Genomic DNA, 24,120 nt, shown 5'->3' with positions numbered 1-24,120 from the left:
TAAAACTAAGAAAAAGAATTGCTAAAATTCATTTAAAAATGAATTTAGGCAAAAAAAAAAGTCTATTTGTGAGCCTATATCTTTTCAAAGTCCAAGCATAATGTTTTCAGTCATTTCTGATCAAAAAGATTTTGTCCCTCAAACCAAAATCATCTGGTGTGACACTAGTTTGGAAAAATTAAACAGGCAATAATTTGGACACCTACTGGGCTAGAGAGGTCCTTCTTCTGTAAGGCTATTCAGCACTCCCAGCACAACTGCAAGACAGGTGTCTGAGGTGAGTTATGATTTTAACATTTTCATGAAATGCCATCTTGTTGAAACTTTGACAAGTGTGGCACTTCTGGATGTCATCTGGTGTGACACCTTTTTCATTAATAAAGCAAAAGTTATTTGAAACTTTGGTCATAATTACATGTAAATCTAGGTTGTTTTGTTATAGCTAGCATGTTGTTAGCATGCTAATGTGTACCTGGTAGCCTCAAGGTAGTCCTAAATGCAGAAAACGTCATCTGGTGTGACACTTCGTCATCTGGTGTGACATATCTGCTTGTCACGCCAGATGACTTGATTGTCACACCAGATGATATATACTGTATTTTCCTACAGACATAACAATAAATAACAAGTCCCATGTTTCTTTTGTCCATTTAAAACATTTTAACATGTTTAAAACAACGTTTTAAACATTTTTACATAATTTAATTTAGCTTCATTCGGTGATACAGCAAATTCATCAGACAGAGCAGAAACCCCTTCACAGAAACCTAAACCTTATATTGTGGTAACACTTTATAATAACTATCCGTTATAAGCAGTTAATATAAGACACTTGACAAGAGAAAATGGGTGGTACAGAAAATGTGATTTTATTATTTCCAAAATACAATACCAAATGTGACTGGCTGATGTACAATACAGTCTAAATGTCTATACCCTCACCAAATGTGACTGGCTGATGTACAATGCAGTCTAAATGTCTATTCTAATCTAATCTAATACTTTTGTACTTTCACTCACTGGACTGGACAATGAGGTAAGGTAGGACCCGAGACAAACATAGCGAAAATAGCTGATCTACAAGCTCTCAACGCATTGTGCTGCGAGAGCTTGTAGATCAGCTATTTTCGGAGTTGCACAACCCAGCACTCTTTAGCTAGTGGAGATGTGGTGTAACGACATGATTCGTAAATAAATTTGTTCAACTCAAAATGCTGTGTTCAAGTTCAGGAGACTTCGGAAAAAAGTAATACACCTGAATGCTGAGTTGTTTCCAATAATTGGTGTTAATAAAATGTTGCCTTGGCTCCCAGTGTGGCTATGCACCTTATTGTCTCTTTAAGATCCTTCTGCCGTGGGCCGGCAGAAGACTTAGGTGTGCGTAGCATTCCTGTGCACATCCTCATCATCCATCTACTACTACAATTCTTTGTTATCCTATGTTAAGGCCCAACAATACTATCCTGTTCAGAAATATTAAGGCCATGTTATTGAATGTTAAAGCAATTTTACTGTTGCTGTTTTTCCTGGGTAATTGTTTAATCAATCAGTAAAGTTCAGTACTCACTAATAGGTAGGTTAAAACACAGTTTGCTTTGACACATGAAGATATGGTCATCTGGTGTGACACTAAGTCATCTGGTGTGACATTCCAAATAGTGAGAAATCATACCTTTATTAATGATGAAACCGAAGAAATGTGTATGGTTTACATAGAAAATAGTATCAGGAAGAGTCACAAATATTTGTGTAATTTTAAAGAAAGTTTTTGTCAGAATAAAATTAAAATATGTTGAAAGATCGACAACATGGGCCTCACACAGAGTGTTGATTATGAAAAAAATATACAGATTCAATTAATTTTCACAAAACTATAGTGGATCACAGGTTAGTTATGATAAAGGACTTTGATAAAGTGAGTAACTTAAGAAAGGTGTACTCCATTTTCATTTTATGAACAATTATTGTCATGTCACACCAGATGACGGTTTTAGGCACAAGTACAACAAACTGCTCAATAAAGTCTGATTCCAATAAAATATCTAAAAACAAAATGTGTTTCCATAAAGTTGAGAGTGAGTAGAACAAAAGTAAATAATTTTTATGCCTGCTATTTAAAGTTTTTTAAAAAACATGTTTTTTGGGGCGTCACGTCACTGACCCATATAAGTATTCAAACGTAGAAATGACAAAGTCTTTGAATACTTGAGGTTCGCATTGCAGCCCTCTCATCTAGAGTTCGGGGCCGCTATGCGGATACTGAACTGAAGTTTGGCACTTTGCTATTTGAAGTAGAATCAGTTTGGGCTGCACGCTCAGCTGTACAGCAGCGGCACTTTGGCAAGCTTAAGATTAAAGCCGCAAGCTTGCTCCGAGGGTTGCAGTAAAATCGTATTTATACTGTGCAGTCTGAGGCCCTGGATCTGTCTGGAAGAAGCCCGGGGCACGACACAGTTACCAGACATGGATGAGACTCTTAAGCCTGCCTTGCTCTACTGGAGCTAAAAAGCTATAAGAGCCAGTTCACATTCTGCAGTAATATAATGTTTGGTGTTAGGAAAGTGCTCTAGCGCTGCAGCCAGGGTTAATTAAAGGTCCTGAGATCTCTGAGTATCTGAGATTTGATAAAAAGGGAGGTGATAAAGGTCCTGGTACATTGTGGTGTTAAAGGCCAAATGATTCCTGGAGAGAACAATAAAGCTATACTGGAGGTATTTTCAATCCCATCTGGAGTGTGCGCGTGTGTGCGCGTGCGTGCGTGCGTGTATGTATGTGTTTTTTCCCCCCAAAAAATATTTAAACCAATTACCAGGCCTATATAAGTCATTCAGCGCAATAACGAGTCTCTTACTACTATGAGTAATGCCCAAAGACAGGCATGCAGTGTAGCAAAAATAAAGCATAGAATGGTATATTCCATGCAAAATTATTTACTACACCACCTAAACTAGGGCATTGATCACGTGGCGGACTTTTACACCACAGTTGCTTGCCTACCGAATACAGGTACCTACCCGGCCGATACCCGGATGTTGTGATCACGTGGCACACTCACGCTTGCAAACTTGCAACATTTACAGCAACGTCCCCTTCCCCCCCACTTCTTCACATACCAACAACAACACCAAGCATCAAGACGTATTTTCCTTGCTCCGCGAAAAAAGAATCAGTGATTTAACACATTTTCTGACAGGGGTTTTGCACCGAGGTCGGTAGCTTATGCCAAAAACGGACATCTCCGATTTAAGGCTTTAATTCATCAAAGTATTAAGATCGATCTAATCTATCGTCGTATCCAGCTAATGTGGCTAATAGTTTACCCGGAGCGAAATGACCCGGAAACAAAACATCACCGAGCCCATCCGGAACCATTCAAACCAACGAGTCAAGAGAGGCCGTATCTCCCATTGTAAGCGGATGAGGGGAGAAACGGCCCCGCCCACACCAATGTTGTGACGTGGCACTGGGAGTACATTGAATAAGGAGAGGCAACGGCTGCACGGTGTCACTCACAAAGGGTGAAGGAGTGGACACATGCAAGCGGAGATAGCGCACGGCACCGTGCATGCGCGCGATCGTCGATCAAAAACACCTAAAAACACCTGGCATTAGACTAGGATATATAGAAAAAACTGAGATCTCCTTCTTTAGCATCTGCCACACGTGTCCCTGCAAATGCATGGAACCAAATGGACCCGTACAGACAGTTATGACGGTCGTGCATTTTTGCATCAAGTGACAGCTGCGAGCAACCGAAGGGTGCAAGCCTAGAATGAGGGCCTAAACTTCTAGTTGCATACATAAGGCTGCAATCACGCAGCCCGTTCGGTGAAAAACTCCTTATGTTATATAAGCCAGGAGAGAAGCCAGAATGAAGTGGTAGGCAGAGGGATTTAAATACCTGCCCTGATCAGGCAAAGAGATCATGTGACTGATCACCTGATCGGCGCCCCCTCCGCAGCCCCCCACCCCCCCCCCCCCCCATGTACTTGAGTAAAAGTACAAAAGTATTGCCATCAAAATGTACCAAACATACCAAAAGTAAAAAGTATGCAGCATGCAGAATGTCCCATTTCATCCTCTCAGTCGGCTGGAAACCTCACATGTCCAACAATTGTCACTTTTAAGGATTCAAATGCAAGTGTTAATTTGAGTTGAATCACGAAAAAATTGGTTTCTGCCTGACAGCAACGATATAAAAGGACGATAAAAGAACCAGTGGAAATTCTTGATTTAATTGAATAACAAAACCACTATCTTCCTTTATAACAACTCCTCCCAGTGTGCGTGTGGGTGCATGTGTGCGTATGTACGTGCATGTACCTGTACGTGTGTGTGTGTGTGTGTGTGTGTGTGTGTGTGTGTGTGTGTGTGTGTGTGTGTGTGTGTACCTTTTCCAGTAGTTGTCGGAGTTGCCTGCTCTTGGCATCCCTGGAGCACAGGCTCTGTTCGGGTGCCACCACCGTGCAGATGCAGCGCCCATCGGCATCCTGGGCCGAGCTGTACACCTGCCAGCCCTCCTTAGGGCCGATGGTCTGAACACGCACGCACGCACGCACACACGCACGCATGCACGCACGCACGCACGCACACACACACACACACACACACACAAACAGCCAATAAACAGGGAGACACTCAGCGGCAGGGGCGTCACAAGGGGTAGGAAAGTGGGACTGAGTTACTGGGTCCCAAGGTGGAGGGGCCCTAATAACTTTAGATCTACAAGCTGCGAGCTTGTAGATCTGCTATTTTTGAAAAGTTGTGAAAATGTGTGAAAATCTTTGAATATATGTATTTTTTAAGCGAACATTTCTAACTCAAATTTTGCTTCTGGGGGGTCCCTGGAACTAAATATTTTGAGATCGGGGTCCGTGGCCAAATACATATCATCTTGGGGGTCCTTGACATAGGTTTCTTGCACACATTTTCACGATTTTTCAAAAATAGCAGATCTACAAGCTCGCAGCGCGGCACTCGGTGCCGCGCTGTGAGCTTGTATATCTGCTATTTTTCAATAGTCAACATTCATGGGGGGCCCGCAGTGAGTCCTTGTTGCGACCGTCAGGTCGCAGTTTAGTATCAAAACCTCCACCGGCCGTCCGTCCGTCGGTCGGTCACACGTCACACGTCACACCTTTGCCCTGCTCATATCTCCGCATCAGTATGACATCACACTGCTTGGTGTGTGCCGTCAGGGTCATTTGTGTACGGTGTGATGTCATACTGATGTCAGCAGTGTGATGTCATACTGATGTCAGCAGCTATGTCTCTATATATGGAGTTATATGTTGTTCGTGTCCAAATATGGGGCTTGTGAGGTCAGACTTAGTGAGATTCGTCGGTTATCTCCATATATGGAGGGAGAACCAGCTTATGAGCCGATGAGTTGTGTCAGAGTCGAGATCCTGCTTGCATCTAATCTGTTGGTAGATAATGCCGGTCTTATATAAGGGTCATTTGTGTACGGTGTGATGTCATACTGATGTCAGCAGTGTGATGTCATACTGATGTCAGCAGCTATGTCTCTATATATGGAGTTATATGTTGTTCGTGTCCAAATATGGGGCTTGTGAGGTCAGACTTAGTGAGATTCGTCGGTTATCTCCATATATGGAGGGATGTGTTGGTTATCTCCATATCTGGAGATTCAACCTTCAACGATTTTGACATCTTGTTACTAATCTGTCGGTAGATAATGCCGGTCTTATATAAGGGTCATTTGTGTACGGTGTGATGTCATACTGATGTCAGCAGTGTGACAGGAGATAAGCGAGCAACGGTCGCTTATCTCCCGATTAGGGAGTCTTACTGGTACCCAGGGCCCAGAATTTGGTGTGACGCCCCTGCTCAGCGGATCAGGTTTCAATTAGTAACGCAGGTTTTTGACAGTTGTAGAAGTTGGCAGTGATAAGAAAACATGTTCCCCGTCAAAGAGCTACAGCGAACAGATCTTTCCTACCAGACCACCCTTCACAGCTGTAGGAGCTGATCTACAATAGTTCTTCATGTATGTGCCATGCCTAATGTCCATGTCATACTCCAAGATGAGGTGAGTAGCAACTCACCTTTAGGTGAGTAGCTACTCACCTTTTTAGGTGATAACAAGAGGAGTCGGTGATGTCCTTATCACTGTGACCCCGCCTCCCTCTGGTTCAGATGAGCAAAACCACAGTGCTTGTAAAAGCCACCCTGGCCACTATATCCACTGTGGGCTGCATAACTGAATTGGCAGAAGTGCTGCGGTTAAGGGAAGTTATGTCACACAGTGCAGGTCTGTTTACTTCCGCCAGTGAAACAAACCTAAATAGATTGTAGCTCTTAACTCACTCTTAACAACCATGGTGACAAACTCGTTCAGTAACGAGTTAAGGCCACTAGGTGTCACCATGCCAAAAGGAGTCATCTCGTCCCTGGACGAGACAACGAAGGGTTAACTGTACGTGCCTGCCCTCTGAATGACCCGAGTCCATACGTCACCCCGTAGCAGAGAGAGAGAGAGGGAGAGAGGGAAAAAAGGCACGCACTGGTTGCATTGTTTTCCATTCTACTCTGAAACATAAAAAGGGCTTTATCTCTGAATGAGGTGAAAAGAACGCCAGGGAAGCAGAGATCTGATTTGTTTTCACGGCGACACTATAACGCGATGGTCGGCCAGCGTTTGGATTTTAGTTTTGCAAGCGTTTGTAAACAAAGGGATTGTCTTCCTCAATCGTCAGTGGACACCCACGTGCACACGCACGAAGCTTCCGAGGCTCTTCAAAATAAAGCGTGAGTGAACGGCGGCAGCAGCAACAGCTAGAAATGTTATAAACCTGAGCAGCCCATGTGTTAATAGGTGTAACATGTATTAGTTTGGATATTGTTTATTACGAGCGCAACCGAAGGGTCGGGAGAAGTAGAACCTTTTTTCTTTTTGCCAGCGGGGAATACACCACACTGTGAAAAAACTATAACATCCGGTGAAATTCTCCCGGCGGGATAATTTACATACCGTTATATGCTGTCTCAGCCTCACGTCGTAAACAGGCTTTTCTCTTGGCAGATGAAAGCCAGGGGGACCGCCCACCCAACTTCTAATCTAGACCAATCAGTGAACAGGGTGATAGCCCAGAGTGAACGGGGTGATGTCGGTCAGAGGCGATGATTCACAGGCAAAATCCCTCAACAGCGACACCCGCAGGCAATTGGGTATATGCATATACTCACTGGAGGATGGATCGCACACAGTAGCAAGAGTTGTATTTTCTTTCTTTATTATCGCATGGATGAGAAACAAACATTTCGGCTATTCCCCATAGGCGGCCAGTCTCTTATGTTGAAGGCCGGAAGTAGATCGAGCTAACAATTTCTACTTGACGATGTTCAAGATTCACCCGGAAGTAGTTCTGGTCCGAAACGTAAACAATGATAGAAGATGGATGCCTTCATGCTTGTGCTATTTTAGCGAGAATCCAATGCCATCCTTGGGATCAAAAGTGTTTTTTGTGTGCACGTGGATGCGCGATGATGATGAATCGGCAACTTCACCCGTGCCAGCGTATTTCAACGGACGGTAGGTAGTCAGGCCAGCTTTACTGTATATACAGTATATTTCGCGAGTCATCCCGCGATCGGCACTGTAAATACTTTTAATATTTCGCGAGTCATCGCGGGATCGGCACTATATGAGTTAAGCCCAGCCAACATCATGTCAAACGATATGTGTCGCATGACAAAAGTGACCTCAGAATGACACGGTCGTGTACATGAATGGTCACAGACCATATTTCAGTATGTTCTATGCACGGATCCCTGGCATGGATGGACGCGTCTTTGTGAGAAAATATATTGGAGACAGACTTGCAAGTTGAAGTGTTTACATGTTCGTATAAATGAAAGGTTTTTGCATTTTGGTTATGTCTGAGGCCTGAGCACTCAGCTGATGAAAGCCCAGGGTCTCATGTGTTTCATGAACCAGTTGAGAGCTCTGCCATCTTTCAGCCAAGACTGCTATTTAGGATGCACAAAAACATATTGGGTAAAACCTTAAAGTGGATGAAGATGGATGGACAGTGCACTGCAGATGGAGAATTATTTCTTTCATGTAATGGACAACATCCTCTCAATATTCAGAAATAGTTGCTACAAATGGATGGATATGGCATGTGATGAACGGACTGCACTCAAAACTCATCTGTTGCTACCTGGCTACATGAAAAAAATATATATAAAATAAAACAAATTAATTGAACGCTACATCATTTTGAAAGTATACTGAGATGTACAGAAATAGAAAAATGTTTCTTAAAAATGTACATGAATGGTCACAGACACTTCATACTCTGGTTGCTTGGGAAGACGGGGTATGATCTGTTACCATGGAGATGCATCTGCTCTTTATTTTAACACCAGAAAACCACTGAATGTTTAAAGTTCAGTTTGGGTGTAATTGAGGTGAGGAAAACATAAAATAACAAAACTGATGACATGAGACCTTTAACACCGAACAGATCCCCCTTGCGCACTGGCTGCAGCATGCGGTAGCTTTTTGTAGTAGAAATACACATACTGTATAGTGTATGTGCAGAACAGCAGAGCGATTTGAGATAATATGTCTGCTTTGATATGTCTCTTTAACAATTGTATTGATTCTTTTAGCATACAACTCAAAATACAAAAAATCCATGTAAAAAGAATATGGTTGAAACAAAGTAGTACACCAACGAATCAGAAGTAATTATGTATACACACAATGAATACACACAAGCAGGGACGTGCTTGGCCCCTGATTCAGCCCGGGAAAAAAGAGTTGGAGAGGCCCTCATTGCGCGCTATAGAGAGAGATCTCTCTCTATAGCGCTGCTGCTATACTCAAAGATTTGCCATTTCAGATCATGACAAGTGACAAGCCAGTGGGCCAATTACATGAATTAGGCCTATATTTCGTTGTTGTGGGTGGAAACCTTGTATGTCCAAAACCGTTTGTTTTGTATTTATCATTTAAAAAATGATTTAAACTAGTGAAAACAGCCGATCTACAAGCACACAACGCCTCGCACCGCAAGGCGCTGTGTGCTTGTAGATCTGCTGTTTTCACTACTTTTGTGCAAACAGTTTAATTTTTACTTTTGTGCAAACAGTTTAATTTTTTCCTGATGGCCCGGCCTGGACCGGCCCGAGAATGAACCGGCCATTCGGGAGTTGTCCCGCTTTTCCCAATGGCCAGCACATCCCTGCACACAAGCTGCTTTGATATTTCTGTAAATATCAGGCCCTTTAGTGTCCTCTAAATGCCAGACTGTCATTTAAAGCCTGGCGTAGTTTTTAATTACATTTTTAGCAGAGAAACAGGCAGGAAAAACAATAGCTGAAACATAGAAGAGCAACACATTGGAGTTCAACTAATTGGAAGAAATAGCTAACAGACAGACAAAGACAGACAGACAGAGAATACAGATACTGTAGAGGGAGAGACGCTCAGACGGACGGTCAAAGACAGACGGTAAGCAGAGGAAGAGGCGGAGGGATTGGAAATTATGAAACTCAGGGAGGAGGCAACGTGTGCCAAAGAGAAAAATAATGAGAAATGAACTTGCAGACTTTCATGGACATCCGAGTGTCGAGTGCTCCTCCATGCACGGCACGTGTCGCCACCGGTGCAAGTTGAAGTATAGCCTACACGCCGTGTGTGTGTGTGTGTGTGTGTGCGTGCCTGCCTGCCTGCCTGCCTGCCTGCCTGCCTGCCTGCCTGCCTGCCTGCCTGCGTGCGTGCGTGCTCGCGTGTATGAAATAGTTTTCAAATAAGTAAAATAGTTGCCTCTGAGATGTAGCGGAGTAGAAGCATATTCAACTGACGTAAAAGTACTTCAAAAATGAAGTACAGTAAATGTACGTGGTTACTTTCCAGCGCTGCCTATTCATTATTCATGAATGCTGAGGTTCTGTTTGATTACAGAATGTGCCTGACACTGTGTACTGCCTTTCAGCAGGGGCGTCACAAGGGGTAGGAAAGTGGGACTGAGTTACCAGGGCCCAAGGTGGAGGGGCCCTAGTAACTTAAGCTATTGAAAAATAGCAGATATGCAAGCTCACAGCGCGGCACCGAGTGCCGCGCTGCAAGCTTGTAATCTGCTATTTTTGAAAAGTCATGAAAATGTGTGCAAATCTTTGATGATAGATGTATTTTTTAAGTGAACATTTCTAACTCAAATTTTGCTTCTGGGGGTCCCTGGAACGAAATATTTTGAGATCGGGGTCCGTGGCCAAATACATATCATCTTGGGGGTCCTTGACATAGGTTTCTTTTTTTTATTTTATATATATATATATATATACTTTATTGTCAAAACATGTACAGCATTTCCATTAAATCATATTTCAAAACTTTTAACATAGGTTTCTTGCACACATTTTCACGATATTTCAAAAATAGCAGATCTACAAGCTCGCAGCGCGGCACTTGGTGCCGCGCTGTGAGCTTGTATATCTGCTATTTTTCAACAGTTACATATGTATATCTGCTATTTTTCAACAGTTACATTCATGGGGGGCCCGCAGTGAATCCTTGTACCCAGGGCCCAGAATTTGATGTGACGCCCCTGCCTTTCAGCAAGGAAGGGTGCATTAAACATGAATGGATCTGCCTCTGCTAATTATAGGTGGCTGGAAGCATACATTGTCTTTCATGCTTGCAGGTCCTAAAAGGAATAGAGGGTATGCACGTCCACTGGGCCCCGCCCCCCTAATCTAGACTGAGTGGCAAAACATTGAGCAGCATGGAGCATTAGAGTTTGGAAGTGCTAGTTGCAAATCACTCAACGGCCCTGCATACCACCTGTTTCTAAATTGCACATAATGCAGGAGGCAGCAGGATGTTGTGTTGTAGAAAACGAGTGCTTCCAAACTCTGACACTTGGAAAAATAAAAACTTGCACAGAATGTCTTGACAGAAAGTAGCTCATAACATGCCTATGGTGGACTTTTATGAAACAAAAATTTGCAGATAGAAAGAGGATAATTCAAGCTTTCAGTACAGCCGCAATGTTGGTGAGTTAAAGGGATATTACACTTTCAAAGTCATTTTATCGTCTAATCAGGCTTTTATGAACACCCTGAACAGTTTTTAATTTGCTTGATTCAATATTTAGATATTTGATGTAAATGTTACCAGGCCCGACACGCCCAGGCCCTCTCCACATACACACCCATTGTAACTTCAAACTCCATTTTAACCATGATAGATTCATTAAAAACACCCGTTGTTTTTTCTGTTGACTCATACTACCCTCCTAATACGTGAGCAGGCCGTGTTTTTTCGATAACTTTTTTCATTAATTTTTAATAATTATTTGGGAAAATGAAAAATATTGAATACAAAAATGGATTATTAAAAATAAATGAAAAAAGTTATCGAAAAAACACGGCCTGCTCACGTATTAGGAGGGTAGTTTGAGTCACCAGAAAAAATAATGGTTGTTTTTAATGAATTTATCATGGTTAAAATGGAGTTTGAAGTTACAATGGGTGTGTATGTGGAGAGGGCCTGGGCGTGTCGGGCCTGGTAACATTTACATCAAATATCTAAATATTGAATCAAGCAAATTAAAAACTGTTCAGGGTGTTCATAAAAGCCTGATTAGACGATAAAATGACTTTGAAAGTGTAATATCCCTTTAACTTTGTTTAATACAATCAGATAGGACTTTTCTGTTTGGATGTATGGGCTGTCAATGGCAGAAATTAGTGTTTTGCCACTCAGTAGGCGTGTTCCCACATAACTTCCAGCAACAGTGATGTCACGCGCATACCCTCTATATTGCAAATTGCCGTCACTGTGAAAGTCATCGCCTAATTTCAGCTTTCAGAAGCAGTCCTCTAACCTGACTCGGATAGCCTATAATAAATATTTTGCATTTGAAAAACACAGATTCAAGTTTTACTATGAATAAATCACTATAGCCTTTACATGAATTGCAATATCTCCTAACATGTTGCAATTAGAACAAGTTAACAACTGAGGAATGAACAGATGGTAACCTAATTATACCCAAATTTGTTTGTCAAAAATGTAAGGGTAATAAAAAAGGTGTCAATAATTAATTCATAAATTGTCTCGAAGGGGGCAGTAAGTGATGTTTTGGGCAATAATTGTTTTTTTAAATAATTTAATGCTGTTAATGTGACGCATCATGCCAATCAAATGTTCCTGAAACATGACCAAACTACAATACTTTGGCAAGTGTTGCTTATACGTACATCCATGTTCTCATAACTGATCAATGTAGACCTCCATCAGCCATATACAAACCATTAAAACAGTATAATATGGGGGTTACGTTCGGGTTTCTATTAGGGTTATAGGATAGAGGTTAGAGTTGGGGATAGGGATAGGGATAGGGTTAGGTTTGGGCTAGCCAATTCCTTTGTCTGCTGACTCAACAGGCTTTTTCAAAAGGCCCCCAGAAACATGGTAGAGCAGTGAAGGGGCCGCCGCCTGGTGGTCAAATCTGGGATAGCAACACTTCTGCATTTAAAAGCATATATACCTATCTTTACCCCTGCCTCCCAGTTCGGAAATCTTCAAAACTATAGAGAAGAAAAATAATGAAATGTAAAGAACACCACGTTCACACAGAGGCGCAATGATCACTTCAGCACACACACACACTCGCACACATTTTGGTACGCACACATGAAAACAGGCGAGAGAGAAGAAAATGAATGGTGCTTCATGCCTCTGTAAAAACAATGATAAATAGATCAGATATTGATCAGCTGCCTCGTAACATGAATCTCAGACACCACGTTCCTTAACCGATGTGTCGAATTCTAAAAGTCATACCATTGGAAGTTATTGCTCTACACACAAACTCAGAGGAATGCGGAGGCGGGGGGAGTGTGGGGTCGATCCACTTGAAGCGACGTGCAAAAGATAGGCACACATTTAAAATGCATGCTTTGGGGTGCTGGGGGGCGTGTTCCCTCCTCCGCGTCATCAGTGCCCACACCCTAGGTGGGGTTGGCAAAAGGGCCTTTCTGTGTGGAGTTTGCATGTTCTCCCCATGTCTCCTAGGGTAGATACTCTCACAAAAACATGCAGTAATCCTGGTCTCTATAAAGCCTCCCCCTGGCCAGCCGGGGCGCCTGATGGAGGGGAATGGAACTGGTTGGAATAACGTGTTCCTTCCACGCGCTACGTCCAACCGGGGAAGCTCCCCCTGTCAGGTGATAAGAAGCGGCCTGCTCCCTCCTCATGCATTGAAGGAAGCATGAGCTCAGTTCGGGGCCCTCCCCAGGTTGGCAGAGGGAGAGTAGAGCCCAGGATCACAGCTTAGGCAATTGGCACCGGGTGAAAAAATGGGTTACAAAAATAGTGGGATAAAAATTTAAAGAAAAAAAAATAAAATGCATGCTTTGGGGTACTACCGGCAGACTTCCGGGTGCTTCAAATGCCACAGAGCTTTTCTGTTAATATTTGGTTTCCTGTTAGTGTGTTTTCAGACACTTAACCACTTAAACCCTCAATATTTACTGTAGTAAACCTGACCGTTGGCTCTGTACTTAGTTTGTTATTTTTCTCTCGACACCAAATCTCTGGCAAATGCTCCCCCCAGAATAGGGATGCTAGGGTTCAAGTGGTTTATGCAAATACATGAATGAATGAATGAATGAATGAATGAATGAATGAACGAATGAACGAATGAACGAATGAATGAATGAACGAATGCATGAATGAATGAACGAATGCATGAACAAATGCATGAACGGATGAACAACTGTTCCTATCACACAAAGATTTGGAAGCCCCCCACTGTAGTAACTCTGAGAAGTTGAAGACCCCTATAGACACATTACATTGGTTACAGTTTGTAAGCGGTTGTGTTGAGGTATACTGTATGTACTGTACTGTATCTTCATAATGGCCAGCCATGAAAATTGGAGAAGCAATGATCAGCCCAGCACTTTTACGTAGAGTTGGTTCCGCTGTAGGCTACTTTCATGCAGCATTGGATCTTGCTTGGAGCTGCGTTGGGCCAAAAGTCTTGATCTATTCTCTTGAGGCAGCCTTAAAAATGCCACCAATTCCAATTTGCCGAGCTACTCCGTGATGAGCATGGACAGCTGAGAACTTTCCAGGACAGATCCCAGCAGGCAGCTGCTGTTCGAAATGACAAAAATGTTTGACGGGCCGTAGCATCATCCAATTATAAATACAGCCTGGATGAAAGTAATGTGAAAGAAAGGAAAACAAACGACTCACATACCCAACAGCATGAGCTTGGGAGCCAAGGGCATCTCTGTGTGTGAAGCCAAATAATGGGTTTAATTTGAAGTGGCAAGACTTCTTTTGTCACTCACTGTAAGTGGAACACATGGAAGTGGAACCGTAAAAAGGCGAGTCTTGATTAAATGCCATTTCCCTCCAGGACTCTTCCTGGAGTCCTCACACAGTGCTCAACAAACAACGAGCAAGGAAGAGGAATCCTGAGTGTTAGGCTATTTACTCAACTTCAATTAAAGTTAAAATAACAATCAGGTGGACAGACAGACGGACGGACAGACTACACGGGGGTCCTTGACATGAACAGGTTTGAGAACCACTGGTTTAAACAACATTAGGAAGCAAGCCCAAATACTGTAAGTAACTACACTTTAGAAACAAACCCCCAAAAAAACACAACCCAACCAATATTCACAGATCACAATCCGGACTTAAGGTGGTTGCACACTGCACTGCGTGTTTTCGTTGCGTTTTGGAAATCCGAAAGCCGTAGGCCAGGGAGAGAGAGAGGAAAGAGAGAGAGAGCAAGGGACTCAGTGCAACAGCTGCGAAAATCGGGAAAAATCAACCCTGGTCCGAAAATAAATACGAAACCGGCGGCAGTGTGCAAACGTGATTGACATAACGTGAGGTTGATTGTTTTTATTCACGCACTCCGAAATTCACTCCAATATTTGGCCCGAAAAACGCAGCATTGTGCAAAGACCTTTAGAAGATGACTATGGTCTATCCCAGAAATTCACAAAGACATCAAAGACTGCATGATGTTGTCTAATAATTTTTTTTCCTAGTGTAGTGATACGCGGAAGCAGGGATTGAACCCGGGACTCCCACTCGCCAGTCCAACGCACAACCAGTCGTGCTAATAGGGCTGAGCCCGATTAGCAGGGCTGTTGTCGCTGGTTCATGGCTGGTACTAACTGTGGGGGCTACACTAGCATATTGTCACTGTCGGGCAGAAACCTCGTATCTCCAAGTTTCAAACGTGTACGTTTTTTCGCAAAGTAAAGCCCTGCTTCATTATACAAGGCCGTCGCACAAAGGTAGTGAAAACAGCAGATCTACAAGCACACAACGCCTCGCGGTGCGAGGCGTTGTGTGCTTGTAGAACGACGTGCTTGTAGAACAACGTGCTTGTAGAACGACGATATGCTTCCATTCTTTATGTCTCCCTTCTGACATTTGAACGCTCATCTGTGTACTTATGGAGATGGAGTCAAGGGCAACGATTCTGTCTTCACAGCTTGCCTTATATAAACGGCTTAGCCTTTGCATTGGTTCTGCTGGTGTCATTATAGAGCTACTGTATCAGCACAGCAGCATTGAACAAACACCATGAGCCACCTTGTGTCAGCTTAGTATAGAAACTCAGCCAGCATGTTACAATTGGCAAAGGAATATGTATTTCATAACAACTCATCAAAAAACGGTCCTGTACAATATCTATAAAGTTTGAAATGAATCCATTTACCATAAGCGCTACCAGCAATGTGCACAACTTATTTATTTTTTTGCCTTCTCGAAGAAAGGGACCTAAACAGATGATTTATATGGGTTCATCAATCAAAACTGTCCAAACCAAAAAGCTACGAGGGGATTGGAGGCAAAGCGATGTGGAATGCGCATGTCAGGGCTGTAACTGATGATCAGCCTCCTTAAACGAGTTAATATTTCTGCTCTAATGGCAGCCAGGGAAGATGAACCGGCGTCTGAGTGGCCATCTCTGTAACTGGATTGATACGGACATCTCCATCAGCATAGCAATGACGAATGGCAACAACATCCCAGGCACGATAAGCGACTACAATGGCAGGGACGGCGACAATGCCATAACTCGGATGGACAACAGAGCAGATCCATTAACCCATTTAGGCCTAGAATTATTGAATGCTTTAACCAGTGAAAAATAGCAGATATACAAGCTCACAGCGCGGCACCGAGTGCCACGCTGCGAGCTTGTAGATCTGCTATTTTTGAAAAAAAGTCGTGAAAATGTGTGAAAATCTTTGAATATATGTATTTTCAAAGCGAACGTTTGTAACTCAAATTTTGCTTCTGGGAGGTCCCTGGAACTAGATATTTTGAGATGGGGGTCCGTGGCCAAATAAATATCATTTTGGGGGTCCTTCACATGAAAAGGTTTGAGCACCACTGACATAGTAGTCTCTCAAGAACGGACGACTTCACCCTGCCTGGTAGGCGAGATTACTTTTTGAGTAAAGAGACACACGGCGACTACAAATATGGCGACCCCACTTCAAGACCAGGGCAGATAAGCTGTGATTGGCCGGTAGTGTACCATGTGTGCATGATCGGCGATGTGATTGGGCAACGTATACACAACGTATACAGATGATGCAGATTACGTCATCATGGCGCGAAATTCTCCCCCCCTCACGGCTCATAGAAAACATATAAAGAGAAGGCTTCAGAAGCTGAACATAACGGAGTGGGTGTTCTAAAACTTTAGCGATTTAACAGTTAGGACAATTTTAAGATTTGTTTTATAAAAAAAGTTACATAGTAAAACTTTAAGTGAAAAGGACCTTTTCTTTGACGATGGCTGGCCAGATTGCTGACATAGAAACATAGGTTTTTTCCAAAAATCTTAGAAGGATTCAAAAGACACTTATAGAATCGGGTCAAAATTCTAATTTTCACGATTTTTCAAAAATAGCAGATCTACAAGCTCGCAGCGCGGTACTCGGTGCCGCGCTGTGAGCTTGTATATCTGCTATTTCTTTTATATTTAAAGCATAACATATTGCGTCATGTGTTCAGGCCTAAATGGGTTAAAACACAATGAAAGTTTGACGAGCCAATAACCTTACCAAGATGGAAAGAGAGAAGAAGAAAGTGGTACTGTATATGGAGCCGCAGCTACAGTTTACAGTACATAATTATACGTTAGGGTTTGATTTACTGGTGGTCCATGTCTCTGCTTTTGATATGCTCACCTTTGGTCAATTGTCATTCATTTTTTTATCGCCAGTATAATTGTGTTTTATCACAGCTTCTGGTCAGAGACTGAATTAAATACATGTTATTTTGGGAAATGTAGAATCATGTGTGTCACACTCATTGTATTTAAAAAATACATAAATGGTGATAATAGCAGTCTTAGCAGATCTAAAAGGTCACATGCATGTATTATGAAAATGCACTGTAGATCACATTGTGCACTTTGTTGATCTGCTATTTGTCCTCAAATAAGTATAATATATAGGGCTTAAAGGGATAATTCACCCCCCCCCCCTCCCCCCCAAAGTGAGCAACGAGCACAGAGAACAGGTCTCCGGCAGATAAGGTAGGTTTTTTGGCCTCCTGGTGGCTCTATAATAGGCCAAAGTGAAAAGGGTGCCACGCTTTCTTGGGCCTTTCACGGCAATCGGACGCTGCATGTGGGATTTGAGGCATTTTGTTTAGCAAGTAACTTAGCAGTACAAACATGCTAAGTGCTACTGTATGTATTGCACATTGCTCTACAGCAGTGTTTCTCAAATGGGGGTACGTGTACCCCTAGGGGTACGCGAAGGCACAGCTGGGGGTACGTGAGAAATGCCCCCAAAAAAGAAAAACATAGGTAAAATCATGATAATATTATTCATAGTCAAAGAATTAAAAACCATACTGTTGTGTTTAATGATGACACGTGGAGAAACTTGGTGTGAGCCTGATAGTTGCTGCTAACCAACATGACTTGGTACCAGGTACCTGGGATTTGTTTGAATGTTTTAAAGTTATTGACATGAAAACTGGACTATTGGACATTGTTGAACATACATCTGCTCATTGCTCAGGAAACACTGTTTTAAACTCTTTCACTCCATTTCTTACTTGTGATTTCATATTCTTGAAATGGGCGGTTTATCATAGCATCGCACAGGCCATACCATTATTTTTGGTGAGCAGAATATTGTTGTTGGGTAAAGGGGGTACTTGGATTCAGAAATCAGGGAAAGGGGGTACTCAAGCCAAAAAAGATTGAGAAACACTGCTCTACAGCACTGTAAGATTCAGCGTTGGGAGTTCAGCAGCTTGATGGAGGTGTTCGGGGGAGATTAATTTCATAGAGGCCATCCACCTCTGTGGCCCCTTTGACCCTGGCCTAGATTTAACAGATAATTGTGCAGCGGCTGTGCACATTTTGACGATGGACGTGCGCTATATGGGCCACATTAGCATGACGACGTCCCCCAGCTGCTCCTCGCAGAGCGTGCTGGGACAAGACACCGCACCGGTCATAACTGTCCATGGATGGATGATAATGAACCTGTCATCAGATATGATGTGGGAACTAATGCCTGTGGACAGCTCGGGGGCTGTGGTAAATGACACATGCTTGCGTGAGCAAAACACAAAGCTGCTGTGACAAATCTCTGATTTAAGCTTATTTCTGGGGATTTTTAGGTTGAGGTTGGGATGGCAACGAATGTGTAGTCTCAGCAAAGATTATTGCAAATATTATAGGATTGTTACCTGCTAGCCTCATACATAACTATTAGGGGTGCAACGATACACAAAATTCACGGTTCGATTTGGTTAGATATTTTGTTGTCACGGTTCGATTTTTTTTTCCGATACAAAAAATGAACAGAAATGTCCTTGATTTATAAATGTATTTTTATCACTACGTATTTTTTTGTTTTAACAACCCAACCTCTTGGGTAGTGGTTCTCTAAGTGGGCTCTGCGGATCCTTGAGGGGGTTCCAGGGGAATGTGGATGTGGAGTGGTATTGTATTGTATTGTTCGGTACAGGGTCATGCGGTTCGGTACACCCTCGTATTGAACGGTTCGATATCGATACAAGTATTGTTGCACCCCTAATAACTATGTATAAGCAGGAGTGGAAAAAGTACTTTGATGCAGGCACGTGCACTAGGGATGTGAATCTCGACCACTGAGGCGATACGATACGCATCACGATACACTCCCAGCGATACGATATAATTGCGATACATTGAAATCTTGCCGATACGATACATCACGATACACCCCTGACCCCGATACGATGCAATATGATTCACGATATTTTGCGATACACCCCTGGTCCTTACGATGCGATACGATTCACGATTCGGTGCGATTCAACACAATGCAAAGGATTTATATTAAAGCCCATGTAAATTTCCCCCCCAAAAAATTACTAAAAATGCATTACATTTAATTTCCAAACAATGTATTGTTTCACTGTAGTACTAGGCTCTGTCTAACAATCCAACTTATTGAAATCTGGGAGAACACTCCTTGCTGGCTGGTAAAATTGTTTGATTAATACTATATCATTATTATATATCATTACATCCTCAACAGGTGGTCAGGGACCCCTAGGGTCCTCAGAGTTATGTGAGGCGGCCAAATATTAATAGTTAGTTTTTACAGTAACCAATTGAACCCTAGCAAGTAGCAACCCTATGGGGGAACATTAGCCAATACATTAACACTTATTGAGGGTTTAAGAGATAATAATTCATGGATTATAATGAATAACATAAATCCATCATATTAATAGAAAAGATAATGTGTGAACAAATAAACACAACATAGTAATGTATTAATGTCACTGATGAAATAGTGCTGTCAAACAAGTCTCTGACAAGTTTTAATCTGCACAGTTTTATATAATAGCCTACAGTAGTCTAAAATAGCCTACAGTGGGGGTCCCTGCTTGATCTCTCTCTTCTCAGTTAAGGATCCTTGACCTGTATTATTATTATATTGTATGAATATAATCTAGGATTTTGCCATTTCTAGCCAAAATGTTTCAAAACGTAGATATTTGAGTCACAACGCGTCGCGTTGTGAGCTTGTACAGTAGGTCTGCTATTTAGGTGCGTGCGCGACACCGTCGAGCTGCCAAGTATAAATCAGGCTCCAGCCTCTCTTTGCAGAGGGAACAGCAGCAGCAGAAGAGTGTTCTGCCTGCTACAGTAACAAGTTGTGAAACAGTGTCAAATACTTTGTTTTAATCGCTAGCTGCACGCCCAGTATCGTTGTTGTAGTTCATACGTGTGTGTAGTTAAAGCGTGGAAGCTTCTGCTTTGTTTAAATCAATTCCGTCGCAGACTCGATTGATTTTGATTGATTGAAGACTTTATTAGAAGTTTGCATAGGAAAAGGTACAGTTTCATGACGGTACAGTTCACTGGTACAAGGTCTACTAAAAGGAGATCCATGAAAAGACTAAGCTTATTTCCACTGGAAACCATTGAAGTATCTCATATAACATTGAATGACAGACAAATAGAACACAGTACTATGCAGTAGATATGTAAAGAAAAACAAAATAGAAGACAGTAAGTCAAAACAAACAGTATATACAAAGAAGGGGCAGGGGAGGGTAGGGTTGGGCTAGATTCTTTTTTACCAGTTGCGACAAGAAGAACAAACGGGTGTGGAATGTGGATCATAATATCACGCAGCGTGCTCCAGTCCAGTGACACAACAACGGATCACATCAGCGAACATTGGACAGGGATGTTATAAAGCTAAACGTGGTACTAATCTTGCATGTTTAACCAGTGGGCTCACAAGTGCTGTCTGTCTGTCTCTGCATTCCGTCGGGTCGGGTGTTCACTGCGCTCCGCTGAGCAGCTCGGAGCAACTCGGAGTCGCTACAAGTGCTTTTTGGGGGGAGGGCTGATGGGGCATTCAATGCGCCTCGGAAACACAGTATAGAATGAAATACTATTATGCAAAAACCGATCCAACCGTGGAATGTACCGATCCAGGTCACTCACGATACGATACATCACGATTCCAGCCGTCAATTGTACCGATCCACCCTGAATGAACCGATTCACTCGTATCGCGCACGTTTGTATCGCGATTACGATCCGTACCGGTATATCTTCGCATCCCTAACGTGCACACATAGACATCAAAGGCCCTGCCCTTGTATCCGTCTTGTATCCGTCTGTAAAAAGTGCCCTCTCCAGACCATGAATGCAGTTTCCTACTATGGTGGAAGAAATGCAAATGCCCTCTTTCCATGCCATACCTGAAGGCAGCGTTCAAGAGAATTGCCTTGTCCAAAGTAAAAGTAAACTCTCCTGAACTTTAATGCAGCATCTTATGCTGAAATAATTCACCGTTTGTCAGCCTTCTGATTGGTCCCTGAGACTCCCTGACTGGCCAACCAGAAAAAACCATTCACTTTTTGCTTTCGGGGGTGGAGTTTGTGCAGTGGAGAATGTTGCGCTACACGGCATTCGTCCAGTACGGCCGCGGGCGGTGATAGCGATCTCGCTCATCATAATGAATAAGCTTCAACAAACTAGTTCACATGGACCTTATCAATGGTCTAACTAGTTACGATTGGGTACATATATTTTAAATGGGCAGAATTACGAAAAGCCAGCCTATTATGTGAGGAGAACTATAATCTGGCTCTCCTCTTCCTACCCAAGATGCAATGCGCTTTCTCTTTCTATTTCTATTCTCTCTCTGATCCAGAGGATTAATTAAAACATATATTTTTTGGGGAAAACTACTGTTTTGCTATGTAATTACTGTACCTTTTTTTCCCTTTTTATTAATATCACGTAGATGTGTTTTTTTTTGGTACTTTATATAGCTGTAATGAGGCTATGAAAAAATAAAAAAATCCCATCCACTTCCACTATAAAAGAATCTGCAATGGATGATTCTGTCCCACTGGGATTAAACAAATTAAAACATGTATTTTCGGGGAAACCCCCTGTTTTGCAATGTAACTACTGTACCTTTGTCTTCCCTTTTTATTAATATCACCTAGATGTTTTTCCTTTGGTACTTTATATAGCTGTAATGAGACTATGAAAAAATACAAAAATCCCATTCACTGCCACTATAAAAACAATCTGCCCAGGGTCAAATGTCCCACCATAGTAACAGGGCAGAATGGGGCGGGATTTGCAAAAGCCTGAATTGCCCTCACTGTGTACAAATCCATACCGTAAGCCATCTCCATTACTGCCTTTTTTGTGCTTTAGTGTGGTATCAAGTACCGAAAGACCTCCAAGCTCACAACGCGTCGCAGCGTGACACGTTGTGAGCTTGGAGGTCTGCTATTTTCTATTTTCACCAAAAGGCCCTTTTAGAAATGTCAGCCCCTGCCTCTCTAACATTGCATGTGCCTGCTCTGATGTTTTACATTTGAGTATTGATACTTTTGTAAAAGTATCAATACTGCAATGTAGAAATACAAAAGCAGGGAATTGAAAACTGACTCGAGTAAAAGAACAAAAGTATTGGTATCAAAATATACTCAGAAGCAGAAAGCACTCATTGTGCAGAATGTCCCTATAAATTACTACTCCAAAGGGACTGATTATCTAGGATTAGGACCCGCCGCAGTGGTGTCCGGTAAGAACTTAACCGAGATGTCTTGAAACGTATGGAAGGCTCTGAGGTCTTAACCAGCTGAAGTCTTGAGATGGTTTGGAGATAGAGTAAAGCCCTTTGCACACAGGCGCGTTTAACCGCACGGATAAAACGGACAATATCATTTTTTGAAAAGAAAACAATGATTCTCTATGACCTCATGCACACCGGCTCCGAATTAGCCGTGCGACGAGTGGCTGCCGCCGTGCGTTTTTTTTCTCGATCGAACCCAGTTCGATTCGTGCGTCTTGTCGCATGCGGTAAAAAACTCATCACTCCTTTCATGACTCCTTTTTGGATCCGCAGCGCCGATTCCGCACAGCCTTGCACACCAAATCCAATGCGTTTTATTCATGCCGCAAACGAAAAAAACGCAACTGTCCTGTGTGCAAAGGGCTTAAGAGTCTAGGCATGCTTCTGAATCTTCGGTGAGAAAATGCCCCTATAGGGCCCTTATAGGGCTCATTCGTGTACGGTATGACATCAGCGTGATGTCAGGGTGATGTCATCCTGATGATGTCAGCAGCTAGATATCTCCATATATGGGCCGTCTCCATATATGGAGTTATAGGTTGTCCGTGCCCAAATATGGGGCTTGTGAGGTCAGACTTAAGGCTCGAACACACTGCCCGAATTTTTGAGCCGATTATGCTGTCGCCGACCAATTTTGGCGCTCGCCGACAAAAACGACGATCTGCCGCAAGATCGTGCTTTGCTCGCTGGGGTTTTACTCGCTGTGTGCGAAAAGCACTGCGAGAAGATCCGTGCGCAATTCCAGCGCTCGCCGACAGCTTCCCGAGCGTTTCTAGATATCTAGCAGCTTTGATATTTGGCTCTTTCACTCTGTCACAGCGCATCCCTAGACTAGTGCGCTCTCTCTCTCTCTCTCTCTCTCTCTCTCTCTCTCTCTCTCTCTCTCTCTCTCTCTCTCTCTCTCTGTCTGTGTTTCTCTCTCCGCGCTCTGTGTCGTCAAATGGAGACGCACGGAGCGGAGCGGAGAGAGAAAGAAAGGGAGAGAGAGAGCAGGGGCTGAGTTTAACCTGAGGAGAGCTGGAGACTGGAGAGTGGAGAGGGCATTATTATGCAGTGGTCCGGCGTATAGATCACTAGTATTGCTGTTTCATGACTTTCATCATAATAATATAGATGCTGTTTCATAGCAATATAAAACCAACATCTCACAATATGTTGATGAAATCACGCAGCAGCATGGCTGGTGTTATTATGAAAACACTGAATAGGTGCTGTGTGTGTGTGTGTGTGTGTGTGTGTGTGTGTGTGTGTGTGTGTGTGTGTGTGTGTGTGTGTGTGTGTGTGTGTGTGTGTCTGTGTGTGTGTGTGTGTGTGTGTGTGTGTGTGTGTGTGTGTGTGTGTGTGTGTGTGTGTGTGTGTGTGTTGCACGCATGAATGCACGCATGCAGCGAGAGAGGAAAATCATTAGCGCCCGCTCGTGCACAATTAGAATAAAAACAAATGTAATATTGGATATGT

General features: G+C 42.8%; 1 protein-coding gene across 1 annotated transcript in view; it reads right to left on the bottom strand.

The window, feature by feature from the left end:
• Positions 1–24,120, bottom strand: part of olfm3a (olfactomedin 3a) — a gene marked incomplete at both ends in the record, with an annotated part of 48,001 nt that overhangs the window by 12,771 nt on the left and 11,110 nt on the right. The window contains one exon of the mRNA XM_080752101.1: positions 4,392–4,535. Within this exon, the coding sequence (XP_080608227.1) occupies positions 4,392–4,535 (144 nt within the window). The remainder of the gene's footprint in view (positions 1–4,391; positions 4,536–24,120) is intronic.

Source organism: Nannobrachium achirus, assembly GCF_963921795.1.
Source record: "Nannobrachium achirus genome assembly, chromosome: 21".
Taxonomy (NCBI): domain Eukaryota; kingdom Metazoa; phylum Chordata; class Actinopteri; order Myctophiformes; family Myctophidae; genus Nannobrachium; species Nannobrachium achirus.
The sequence above is the reverse complement of the archived record's forward strand: the minus strand, read 5'-3'. Positions and strand labels throughout refer to the sequence as shown.